The sequence below is a fragment of the Triturus cristatus genome, chromosome 7 (assembly GCF_964204655.1).
Source record: "Triturus cristatus chromosome 7, aTriCri1.1, whole genome shotgun sequence".
NCBI classification, from domain to species: Eukaryota; Metazoa; Chordata; class Amphibia; order Caudata; family Salamandridae; genus Triturus; species Triturus cristatus.
Window position 1 is genome coordinate 1,816,564,015 of NC_140590.1, and position 13,906 is coordinate 1,816,577,920.

The window sequence follows — 13,906 nt, forward strand, 5'->3', positions numbered from 1 at the left end:
GACTCTATGATTGGTTGAGAAGATATGAAAACATTAGTGCTTATTTTTGTCCAGTTGTTGTGTATGACAATTATAGTGCTCCTCATTAGTTTCCCATTGAAATATAAAACCTTTGCACTCATAGAAATGGATGGCATTCATTTTCTTCCTGTTTAAGTCCTCTAATGAGTTCTTTATATGTGTCCACTAAAACAATGACATCATGATTGAAGCTTTGAATTGGTGTTTTTCCTCAAAAAAGGTTCAATTGTTTTTGTTAATTTAGGTGATTTGTACTGTATTTAAAAGATGATTTATTCCTGTGAACAGGTTATGGGAATAAATATTATAAAATAAAAAGGACTACTTAATGAGAGAAGATCAATACAGACAAACATGAAAGTGCTAGTCCATAATGTTTCAAGTATCCTCAAATGAGGAAAGTGATGCCCCCCGATATGTCGCGTTACCAAGCATTCATTTTTAGGGGAGGATTCATTATTTACTCATGTTTGTGAAAAGCAATTGAAACTCTATGAAATTAACTGCTTGGAAGAAATTTAGGAAACAATTAGTTTAACTGTTGGGCAGTTTGATTGACTAATATTTACATTAGGATGTAACAAATTGGTGAAAGGTTTTTGTTATTTTTCTGAGAAACATCAAAATTTCTAACAGTAACAGTCATTCCAACCTAAATCCTGAAACCTAAAAAAGTTCCCAATGTGTATTTTTAGGTCAATATCTAGTATTACCAATTACAGTACTATCTGCACTGATGTGCATGCACTGCTTCCCTCTCCTTACAATCATGCTTTACCCATTTGTGTGAATATTATTGGGTTCAATTTAATGACATTATAATGTTTTTGGAATCCACAAAATAATCATTCATTTGAAAAATTTCAAGGATGTTTTTTTAGTGAGGGCATTTTTTAACTCTACATTCTTCAAGCTGTAAATGAAGGGGTTGCACAAAGGAACTGCAGCAACATACAGCAGAGAATATATCTTGTTATGATTCAGTGAGTGTGAAGAGGATGGCCTCACTTGCAAAATGCAAGGTGGACCATAGAATAAAATAATGACAGTGAGATGAGAGGCACAAGTGGAGAAGGTTTTTCTTCTACCCATAGAAGACCTTATTTTCAGGATGGCTGAGATGATGTAAACGTAAGACGTGAGTATTAGCAACAATGTGCCCAGAAGCACTATAACAGCAAAGCCATAGGTTAAGGTTTCAATGATTTGTGCACCGGAGCAGGAGAGCTTGAGTAGCTCGGCCAAATCACAGAAGAAGTGGTTGATTTCATTTGACCCGCAAAAAGAAAGTTTTGATATGAGTGCCGCATGAGTTATTGGTACCAAGAGTCCAAATATCCAAGCACCAGCTGACAATTGAAGACATCTAACTTTGTTCATAATGACGGTGTATCGTAAGGGATTACAAATGGCAACATACCGATCATAAGACATTATCGTGAGGAGAATAAATTCTGTGGTTACCAGAGCAATGACGAAATACAACTGTAGTAGACAAGCAGTAAGAGAAACATGACTTTTCTGAAGGAAGAAGTTGGCCAACATTTTGGGGAATGTGATTGAGGTATAGGTTATATCTAAAAAGGACAGGTTTGCCAGAAAGAAATACATAGGAGTATGCAAATTGGAGTTGTAGCAAATAGTTCCCAAGATGACCAGGTTGCCCACCAGCGTTATCATGTATATCAGCAGAAATGCAACAAAAAGTAGCTCCTGAAACTGAAGAAAATCAGAAAATCCTACAATCAGGAATACTTTTGTAGATGTCTGATTTATCACATCCATTTCTCCAGACTATGGCTTCTGTTGCAAATTGATTGTAAGCTGGAAAGAAAAAGACAAAGGAATTAAATGCAGTATTTAGTTTAAAAGAGTTAATTGAAATTTTATACCAAGTGGCCATCACACAGAATTCATTATGATGTGTATAGTTTTGAATGTTGCATGTCCCTATTAAATTGGCTATGGATCTCATTTGATATATAAAGATCACTGAATCTGACAAAAAGATATAACACCATTTTACTCTAACTTCTCTCCCTTTTTGTAAATAAGGGATTCACGTAATGTTCATTAGATATTAGGCATTACGCACTTCTACAACCTGGAAAAAAAGTGATTGGAGGCCCCCTCACAGTACTCCTTACCACCTCCATCACCATAGCCACCGTCGAAGATGCTCGGAAGCATGCCAAGGTCAAACCACTTCTAGAGAAACCCTCAGCAACCACAACGAACTCAAAAACAACAGACCCATTTCTCTCTCCTCCCCTTCCCTGCCAAAGTCCTGGAAAACGCCATTAACTGCAGCTCACAGACTACCTCAAAGAAAAATCACATGCTTGACCCCTACCAATCAGGTTTCCGGCCCAACCACAGCACCGAGGCCACCCTAATTGCAGCAATGGAAGACATCAGACTCCTCCTAGACCTAGGCAGATTGACCACCCTCATTACCCTTGACCTTTTGGCAGCCTTTGATACCATTTCCCACCACACACTCATCACCGGACTCCACCACTTATGCATCCAGGGCAAGGCTCTCGACTGGATCTCCTCCTTCCTCTCCGGCCAAACTCAGAGGATCTACTTTTCATTCTTCTCCTTTACACCCAAGAACATAATGTGCAGCATCCCCCAGTGTTCCTCCCTCAGCCCCACCCTCTACAACACCTACATGACACCGCTCTCTGTCAAACATCATCCACACCCACAAACTCAACATCATCTCCTTCGCCAAGGACACCCAGCTCGTCCTACCACTACAGAAGACACAGATTCTGCAAGAACCAACTTCCAAACCACCATGACCGACGTCGCCATATGGATGAGGGCCAACTGCCTGAAACTCAACTCAGACAAAACAGATGTCACCATCTTCAGAAACAAGCCCTCCCCCTGGAACAAAACCTGGTAGACCGCCATACTCGGTCCTGCACCCACTCCTATTAACCACACACACACAATCTCGGAATCATCCTAGACTCCCATCTCACCATGAAGCAACATATCAACGCTTTTGCCTCTGCCTGCTTCCACACCCTCCGCATTCTCTGCAAGATCTTCCAATGGATCTCCCCTCCCAACCAGGAAGATAGTCCCCCTGACTCGACTATGGAAACACACTCCATGCCGGAACTACCAAACAGCTCCTGAACCACAAAACAAAATTCAAAGTCCTGAGCCACAGTCACAGAATCAATATCATAATCAGTCCAAATAATAGTCTTCTCGAGTAGTTTTCTTGGTGTTTTATTCCTTTTTTATCTGAAAGAAGTGTACTTCAATCCTTCAACATAACAGGTAGCCACAGGTTGAGCCAACACGTGTTTTGTCAATAGGCAATAGCCTCAGACTTCCTCAGGGCTACAACAAGCAAATACACAAATTACTATTCTAAGACAAAGCATAAGACAGTTCGATGAAATAGAACCACAGCATAACGGTCCCAAATGAATCGCTTCAATACCAGGGAAAGTAAAGTATTGACGCGATACCGAATGACAACAGAGGAGGCAATAGTCAATGTACGACAATGTGAAGCCCAGTGGATTTTAAAATTACATGCAGTGGAAATGACCAATAACATTGACTCTGAGCTACAATACTTCCTGGGAATATGAAGTTATAGAAATCTTTTCAGGTGATATATGTCTTTAACATGCTACATTATATCCCAAATGATATGTTCATATGGGACTGTTAAGCTGTGGTTCTATTTCATCGAACCAACATTGAACTAACTCTATGTAATGATATTAATTATACATGTATGATGACTGCTGCTCCCTTTGATAAGTAGTAGTTCTGATGAGTTTCCTAATAAGTCAAGGACTGTGTCCTGATTTCTTTACAAGAACTACATATGTGTATTGACCTTTGCTCTCTTTTCAATAGTAAGAACATGTTATTGTTTTATTAGATTGTTATATTACATGCACGGTGATTTCCCTTTTCTCCAGGTATTGGGAATACCCTCTGCCTACTTGTTGGGTGTAGTTTATGGCCCACTATGGCATGGTTCTATTTGATACTCACTACTATACATCACTATGGAGGATGTATTATAAAGATGAGCTGTTCGGGTATTTGTGTGATAAATATAGAGTGGTTATGACAATTAATGGGCAAGTTATGGCCTTTGCCCTATTTTGACACTATTTTCTGCTCACCGCGTTGTCTTCTAATTTTGATTAAATCCTTGAGGTATACTTGTTCTTCAAATCAATGAAGGTTGTATATACGATAAATGTGTAGTTTGCCAAATTATTTATATCGATTTTGTGTTTGTGATTTTACGTTTTTCATTGAAATTTCACAGCCATTCCCATATACTGGGTTAAATGTTCGATAATTAGGCTGATATCTTTTAACCATACCGATCATCTTTTAGTTGGTCAACTATGATCTTAATATTCTGTCCTAGTCCAAGATGACGTTGTTATTACCCTCTTGTTGTCTAGCTTAGAGTGGACGTTTTCACTGTTTACTACATCAGTACTGCTTAAAAAGTTACACCAAGATGGCGTGGATGCAACACGCCGGATCTTGGATGCGGATTGGAGCACTCTCTGTCATAACACGTTTATACTCTCAAGTATATTTCTTAATTTCATTGGTGTTCATTTTTGATTTAGGTCTGTTTTTTTACCAGACGAATAATACGTTACTTTTTTGTCGTTACATAGTTATTGGAGTGTAATCGCTCCCGCTCCCGCTTTATATTTACGGGGACAATATGTTTTTTGGTTATAATAATGTATGGTCGGATAGTTATTGTGTTGTATTGGGATTTTAAATTATGTGTTTTTACACGGTATACTCGGGTTGGACTCAACCAATGTGAATCAAACTATAATGTAGTACCAGCCTTATGCTCCTTATTTTCTCTTTGTAGACCGCTTACTGGAGGCTTGAAGATTGGTTCTTGTTAATTGGTGAGTTTGAGTTGTTCTACTTTTACACTTGAGATTGTGTTAAATACGTGTTCGGACTGGTGTACTAAATCCTATTTGGTAACTTAGTATTTATATTTATGTCAGACCATAGGGTATTCTGTCGACCTTGGGTTCGGCAACATTTGGAAGTGTGGCAGGAAACTGTATTTGATACATTTTCCTATGGATACCTGTCATTTACGGTGAGCTCTTTTCTAGATTTTGGATTATTTACATATTTATACCTGGGTAATTTGAGGTTGTTGAAATTACTTCTTTCTTTCTGTATTGTCCAACACTGGTGGTGTTCTGGTACTTATTGCTGTATTTTTACATGGTTTGGTGATCATATTTCTTTTTCTGTTCCGTCCCATCTTGAACATTCAAGTTTTTCTTTTTTATAAAATGTTTTCTGTAATTCCACTGGACTAATGATGGATGCTCACGAGGTGTCTTTTCTTTTGATAGAGTTTGGTGGTGGTCTCTTTACTGTATTATCCTTTGTATTAGAATAGTAATGTGTGTATTTGTTTGTTGTAGCCCTGAGGACCTCTGAGGCTATTGCGTATAGAAGAAACACGTGTTGGCTCAACCTGTGGTTACCAGTGTGTTGAAGGAATGAAGTACACTTCTTTTGGATAAAAAACAAGGAATAAAACACCAAGAAAACTACTCGAGAAGACTATTATTTGGACTTATTATGATATTGATTCTGTGACTGTGGCTCAGGACTTTAAATTTGTTTTGTGTTATATGAGTGTGGACATTGTCTGCACCCTGTCAACACAGAGGGGCGGTCGTTGTTCAAATTCCTCCGAGCACTATCATAAATGAAACAAATGTTATTGTCTGTCAACTTGCAGTAGCATCACCATGCACAGCCTAATACCCCTACTGCCCTTTCTTTTTTATTAGCTCCTGAACCACCTCCAAACCATCCATAACTCGGCAGCTAGACTCATCCCTGACCTAACCGGAAGATCCTGCATCCCCTGCACCTCTGGGCCCTGCACTGCCTAGCAGTCCAGAAGCGATGTCTCTTCAAGCTCCACATGCACGCCTACAAAGCCCCTCACTGAGCCAGACCCACCTACATTAACACCCTCCTGACTTTATACCAACAGACCAGAGAGCTCCACCCTCTCCTTAGCTCACATCCCCCGCATCCGTTGCTGTTGAAGCTGCTAATTTTCCTACCTCACTGCAAAATCCTGGAACAACCTCCTCCTCTACCTACGCACTGTCCCATTCCTGGAGTACCTCAAGAAACAGCTCAAGACTTGGCTCTTTGACCACCACCTCACTGAACAAGGCTTGCACCTCCACCAATCATATTTAATTTTGTTCATCAATTTTGAGTCTTGGAAAGCAAACCCTGTAAGTTAGGGTTTCTTTCTATGGAGCAAAAACATCTATCACTCTGGCTTGAATGGAGTTTTATCTCTGCAAATGGGGGCCTTCAAACATTTTTCATGTGTTTTCCGCCAGTCGAGCAGGAAGCCTAACCTAAATATGTTATGGAATTAGACACATAGCAACCTGGGTCCCTTAGGCAAATAGACTGCCAGAGAAATATTTCTGACCTCACAACTAGATGAGTCTCCACCCTAGAAAACCTGGCAACTCCCCTATCTCTCAATAACTGGGTGGATCACAGGTTTGTGAGAATGGGAGCAGCTCCGATTTACAGTATTTCTGGTATGAGCTATGCTCTAAATGATGGATTAAGTTTAAGGCAAAATCAATTGAGAATTTGTCTTGTTTGAAATGTAGCAATGATTGTGCAAAATCAGTTACCTTCTCCTTCATTCCCCTCCATCTATGTAATCACCATTTTTCTTTACAAAAACAGTATTCCACACTTAAGATGATAAATGAGAAAAAAATGTGACAATTAAATTTGCAATTGTTGAATAATAGTTTTTTTACTCCATGTCTGCTCGCAAGAAAAAACAATGCCTGCTTTTAGGAGTGGATTGTATCCCATTGTTCTATCAACAGCAATGGTGCAAGAGAGCTTATGATGCATTTTTGCACTAGTGCAAAGTTCATACAGATGTGACCAGTGACTTCAAAATCTGAAGTCGTCTTCTCCATGCCTACCTTTCTTGAGGATAAGGCTTCAGGCGACACTTTGTTAATTTGGAAATGTGATCTCCGATCTTGATCAACATTAGATTGAGCATTTACTGCTTCAATTGGAGTGGCAGTAGTGTAAAACAATGTTTACTGCCATTAACTGCCCATGTGGGTATCCCATTCCACATTAGTTCTTAATGTGAGTTCACCATATTTACAAATTGCAACATGAATTTCCCGTTATGTGATATTCTGATGGTGACAAGAAATGATGAAAGGTGCTTGGTGATTTTTGCTTCACTTCTTCAAGTGACACTCAGCAGGTGAGATGACTTTCAACAAGTACAACATTGTTGATATTCAGCCTGCTGCCCCAGTAGACATCTGGGGGCAGATTTACAAGCCCCTTGCGCCACTTTTGCGTCACTTTTAGCATGGGAAAAGTGACGCAATAGTGGCGCTAGGGGCTTGTAAATCTGCCCCCTGATGTTTTCATACTGTGGGCCACACAGTTGCTCTCTTTCCTACGGGAAAACGTTTCTGGAGGGTCTTGCATTCATTGCTTGCTTAAGAGAGGTCGAACAGGGTGGCATCCTCGGATGTACGCTCGAAGTATTGAAGATTTATCAGCACTGCACTCTAATTTTTTTTTGGCTAAATATAACTCAGAAGAACAGGTTCTAACTTTGAACAGGTACAGAAAACGTGCACGGTTCTGCACTGCATTATGAAAACCTATCATGGAACAGTGCGGGTTCAGTGACCCACATCCCAAGTTTTTTCAGTCGGTCAATATATATTTATTTCAAAGACATACGTATGCATCACAATGTCTTCAAAAGGATAAAATACATTCGACTTCATTCATTTTATAAAGCAAAACATTGAGAGGCAGATTTACAAGCCCCGTGCGCCACTTTTGCGCCGCCGTTGCGTCACTTTTGTGATGCAGCGGCGGCGCAAAGCTAGCGCCAAGCTGCGCCAGACTTACGACGTGACGCATCTAGGGAGATGCGTCACGTTGTAAAGCCCTGCGCCACATTGAACCTGCGTCAGGCTTAATGTATGTAGGGTGGGCGTTCCGTCTGAAAAAGCCTCGGAAAAGTGACGCAGTGAAATGTACAAGATTTCACGCAGTCACTTTTCCGACGCTGGTGGGTCAAATCCTTACGCCTGCTTTAAGCAGGCGTAAGGCGTGACGCACCATGTTAGTGATAGGGTAGGTTGGAACAGTGCTGGAGTTGCGTTGCGCTTGCGACACAACTTCAGCACTGCGCCAACCTTACGCCGGCAGATGCGTCGCGCATCTGCTTGTCCTTGCGCCACGATGCACCGCATTGTAAATGCGGCGCATCTGCGGTGGCGCAAGGGCAAACTTGCGTGATGCATCTTCCCTGGCACATCCCTGCTGATTTGCAGTGATGCACCAGGGAACATAAATCTGCCCCTGAGTATATATTATGTTTTGTTAAGTTAGTATGCTTTTATACAGCGCTTATATACTGCGTTTGTTCACCAAACGGTTTCATGACACTCCAGAGAAGTCAAAGGATGCATCACCTAACAACCTAGTTACTATAAGCTTGGCTGAAAAGCCAAGTTTGTGCTTTCCTAAAAGATAAATAGCTGCTGGCAGACCTGATCTTATCACTTAACGGCAGGCAGGCCACAGGTTTGGGGCAACCACTAAATATCTGAGGGGCATATCAGCAACAACTGGCGATGATTATCGCTAAGCGCACTTAGCGCTAGGATAATTATCGCCGGCTAGCGTGGATTTTTATCGCTGAGATAGCGTGCTATTAGCAATGCTTATCTTCTCCGCGATAAAAATCCTCACGCTAGCTGCCTAACGTGAGATTTTTGCTGGAAACCCAGCGATAATCTCACGCAGTGTGGCGTTAGCTTGCTAATAGGCCCTCACAAACTTAGCCATGATATCCACCTTCCACAGGATATCATGGCTAAGTCAAGAAAAACTTTATTCGGTTTAAAAACAAAAACCATGAAAGTTACAACATCAGAATACAGATTTACACAAGGATAATGTTAAGAAAGAAAAACGACGGGACATATTATAATTCATTCCAGCCCAATCGTTTTCCGAAGTTTAAACACAATTTTAAAAAAGCTTAAAAGTACGGTAACAGTTTCCATTCGTTGAAATTCTAAAAAGGCTGGCCGGCATTGATTTAAATTCATTTCTTTAAGGAATGGTACAATCAACTGCCTACGAGGTAAAGAATAAAATTTGCAGAAAAACAAAGTATGGCTATCAGATTGGAGTGAGGATTCATCACACGGACACAGGGGAAGATTACGCGACCATGAATATGTTTCTGGGAAGGTCAGGAGTCTAAACAGAATATTCAACCTGAAGCGAGTCAAAAGAAATTGATCATGATTAGACAACGGCAAGCTTAAATAAGGCTGTACTTTAAAATGGGTTGAGACACAGAGGTGCAAGGTTACTGAATTTTTCTTCGCTTCCTCATGTCTTCTTTTGTCCTCGAGGTATTCCATACATAACTTAGACAATAGGTTTCTAGATATATTGACCATTGAGAGTGGTTCTTCATAAAAATGTTGGTAACCAATATAAACCATAAAGTTTTTGACATCATTTAACCAGTCAGATCTGCCAACATTATCCAGGGTTAAAACATCCCGTAGGATAGCCCGGTTCATGACGCACTCCCTTGTAGTCCAAACCCTATGCCACAGGAGTATGGGTTGAATTCTGATGATATCAGAAATATAAGATAAACCCAATTCAATGTGGCATATATATGTCGCAACACTTTGGGGGACTGTCAACATATACCTCAAAAACCTATTCTCAACTTTTTGGATTAAGTCAATATTGGAATGCCCCCAAAGGGCCGACCCATACATAGCTACCGAAGTGCAAGTAGCTTTATATATTGTTAAAATTTCCTTTATTGGTTTCTTACCCAGTTTTTTGGTAACATTTTTCAAGGCCATTATAGATTTTTGGAACAACAAGGTTCTGGCCTTGACCGCACTAGACCATACCCCAGTGTCATGGAACAAAACTCCAAGATAAGAAAAGGTAGGGACAACTTCCAAAGGAACGTTGTTCAAAAACATTCTTTTTTTCCGCTTTCCAAGACCATTTCCACAGTACATAGAGAAGGTTTTATTACAGTTGACTTTCAAATCAAGTCTAGACATAAAGGTCTCAAATGAATTAACCAGATTTTGCAGTGCCATGGGAGTGCGGGCCATCAGGACCGCGTCGTCCGCATACAGGAGCTAAGTCAGTCCTGAAGCAGGCGTAAGGAAAGTAGTAATAACAGGGGTTATCGCTACTCTTCCTGCCGCTAAGCTTCATAGCGTGGGGCTTGATGATAGGAGAAATGTTGCTTAGCGACATTTCTCCTGTCATGTCAGGTCAGGAACGCTCACTTTGCATCTCATTAGAGATGCAAAGCTGGGCGTTAGGAATTCCTACGCTAACGTAAGTTCTCACACATTAGCGTGAGCTTGATAATTAGGCGATAAAATTAGCAAGAATTATATCACCTCGCCTTGCTCATATGCCCCTAAGCTCGTCTATACACTGACGCTTATATTTGGGGACTGATAATAGTGCCAATTGGGCAGAACATAACGAATGGATGGGGGTGTACTCTTTGATCCACTTTACAGTAACTTCTCAAGCAGCAATATTACAATTTCAGTGCTTTAAAAGAAAAATAAATATGCATACTCTACATAATATTAAAACACCCTTTACACACAAGATGCAGCATATTAATGAGCGATTTGGCTTAAAAGATCAAGAAACCCCATAAGAATCAGTATTGGTGCTCCGATACCACAAATCGCCCTTTGCATCGAAATCACTTCAAAATATATGAGCCTTTAAAATTTCAGTTTTTGTAAGAGTTGAATATATCAATCAATTCACTGCACAAAATCACATTGTTTCATTGCAATTAAAGTGCAGAGTTTTTTGCTACATGATCTAACTCCATGCCCTAAAAAGGAAGGGTGTAAAATCTTTTTCTCTTCACTTAATAAAAGGGAACAGCCTAGCAACAAATGGACAACAGAGTACTTTATAGCAACAGTAGCCATTATTACCTTAAACTCTATTTTTAAAACAAGCTCTTCTCCCGCCAGGGTCAATCTCTGCTCAAAGCCGATGAAAAAAACATCTCAACCTCCTTTTTGAAACCTATGATATATGCTGAAATAAGGTGCCTTTTCCTAGGACCTCTAAGGACTGAATCACTGCACTTTTTGAGGCTAGATAGTGTGTATCTGCTTTTTTGGAAGCTAACATGGCTTCCTCCATAAGGAGCCTCTTAAGGGCATTTGCCCTGGAAGTACTTTCAGATGACGCATGACCAATGCTCTCCCCCATTTCTTCCACTGACACAATAAAAGTTCTTATAACTGAGGGGTACACTGTCCAATGTCTTGCATCATAGCACAAAAACTTTTGCTATTAGTAACCTCATGCTTCAGGCCGAGCATAATTCTAACTGTACCTGGTCTGCCCAAAAAAGCCCAGGAGGTAAGAGACAACTCCAGCCTGAGAGCGTGTAACATCAGACTCGCCGGGATACCCAGGAGGGACCTTGAAACAAGGGCCTTCTAGCAAATCCCAGCAAACATGTCATTCCAAACCCAACAACTCTGCTCGATAAAAAGTCTGTGGTATTAATTTCTCCACCACCCACTTCTTTAAAGACTTTTCTCAAAGACTGGAATACTTCAAACCAAATTTTCTCAGTGCATTAACCACACCTAGAAGCCCAGCTTTTACCCTCTTCACATAACTATCCTACCACAGGTTCCAAGCAAAAGTAATCCCAAATTATTACATTGAATTCATCAACCTGCTCTAGTGGAGCTTTATTAAAAAACCAAGCAAACCTCTCCTTCCACTTTGAGAAAATCAAGGGTTTAAATTCCTCCACATTTATTTTAAAAACATTCTTTCTACTGTGAGTGAGCAAGGTTTCTAACTTTCGCTTTAAACCAATCTGTGTGTGGTCCATCAGGACTAAGTCATCTGCACACATCAATCAATGGGTGTGCACCTCACTTATTTTTGGGAAGAAAGGAAATTTGAGCTGCCAATCAGAAGATCAGCAATAAAAAGGCTAAAGAGCAAGGGAGATACTGCACAACCTTGCCTCAGTCAGTTATTCACCAGGAGCCTAGGCCATTCAAATTAACACCTACCAGCTATCCTCATGCAGTCACTGTATCATTTTTAGAAGACCTTGATCAATACCCCACATGCCAACTTCTCACACAGGAGCATGCAATTAATTCTAGCAAGAGCTGCCCTGAAATCCATAAAACATCAACGTAATTTTCTTCCTCAACTTCTCTCAACTCAGCACCCCATAGAGCAACAGTGGAGTAGGCCGGCCTGAAACCCCTTGCTCTTCCAGAATGCGCCCACTACGAAAGGCCAAGCCTTTAGAGCAATTATTAGGGTTTGGAATTAAATTGTGGATGCCACATCAAGCAGGGAGTACTGCCAATAATTTGCAGGGTCATAATAAGCTCCCTTCTTATAAATATGTTTAATTTTAGCCCCTCACCATTAATCGTGTATTACACTGTTTTTTGTCTCCCATTTAAAAATGCAGCTTAAACACATTTGGGCCATCTACCCATGATGGCTTCAAATATCTAAAACCTTTAGCTGTGATGCCCATCTCTTGAATCTTGAAAACATTTCGGCATTCTGACTAGTCCACAACATTATTGCTTTTTATATTATTATCTGACACCTTATAGGAATCTGCAATAAACATTGTCCGCATTATTCACCAACCACCAAAATAAATGAAAATGTTCCTTTAGAATTGCATCTTGCATTTTGCTACTCTCATACAACGCTTTACACTTCTGAGAACACACTAGGGGGTATTTCCTTCTCAGGGACCTACAGTCCAGCTGGGTCCTTCCCTCACCTCCTATAGAAAGATGTAGTTTTGCTTTATTGACTGTCTGTCGTCAGGAACTGCATTCTTTATCAAGCCACCCAGTTTGAAAATTCTCTACAGATCTTTCGGTGTGTGAGCTTCAAGAAGAGACTGTACTCCTTTATCATGTGCTCATACCACTCGACTTCCTTTCCATCTACCGGTGCAAGATCAACCCCAATTTTGATTTTAGCTAATTTATGCAATTTGTGCTCAGCAATAGAGTCCCTTATTCTCTAATTCTACTCCAAGAGAAAATCAAACATCTGCTCTCTACCAGCAAAGGGATCCTGAAAGATACTCAGCTCCATTGCAAAGTGGTCACTGAATCCTAGGTCCCCTACCTCAAAGGAAAACACATCACCAAAATCCTCTATGGATGTAAAAACATAATTAATATTAACTAGATTGTATTGATCAAGGGCTAATGCTAGCTGGGTTGCTCTTGAAGAAGAGTTCTTTGTAGGGTATGAGGCAGATAGGATAGCATAACAAGTTAATAAATCATATAAACACTGATTGAAAATACTGAGAGGAATTCTTAGTTTGAAATCACCTCCAAGAATAGTCTGTGCAGAGGGAAAGCAAAAGTAAATAATTGAAACACCCTGTTCCAACAACATTAATTCAGCCTCAAATGTGTTACAATTAGATTGGATATGAACATTTTAAAAAAAAATTAACAGGTCATCAGCATTAACACCAATTGTCAGCAAGATTGAACAAGCTAATGACCAGGAACACGTTATCTCTAGACTGGTGGCTTGTTTAACAGTAAGAAGTGATCCAAGAGTCAATAACCCTCCCATAACTTGATGATTTACACACTTACTAATTATCACATTCCCATTGACCTAAAGGCCCCCTATAACCAGGTCACTTGCAGCATTAACA

General features: G+C 40.2%; 1 protein-coding gene across 1 annotated transcript; it reads right to left on the reverse strand.

The window, feature by feature from the left end:
• Positions 1-870: 870 nt before the first annotated feature.
• On the reverse strand, positions 871-1,806 carry LOC146813255 (olfactory receptor 5J3-like). The gene has a single exon (XM_085615340.1). The coding sequence runs from the start codon at positions 1,804-1,806 to the stop codon at positions 871-873; it is 936 nt and encodes a 311-aa protein (XP_085471466.1).
• Between the last annotated feature and the right edge of the window lie 12,100 nt (positions 1,807-13,906).

Excerpts from the sequence above, each read along its gene's own strand:
- LOC146813255 (XM_085615340.1), bottom strand. The coding sequence starts at position 1,806 with ATGGATGTGATAAATCAGACATCTACAAAAGTATTCCTGATTGTAGGA.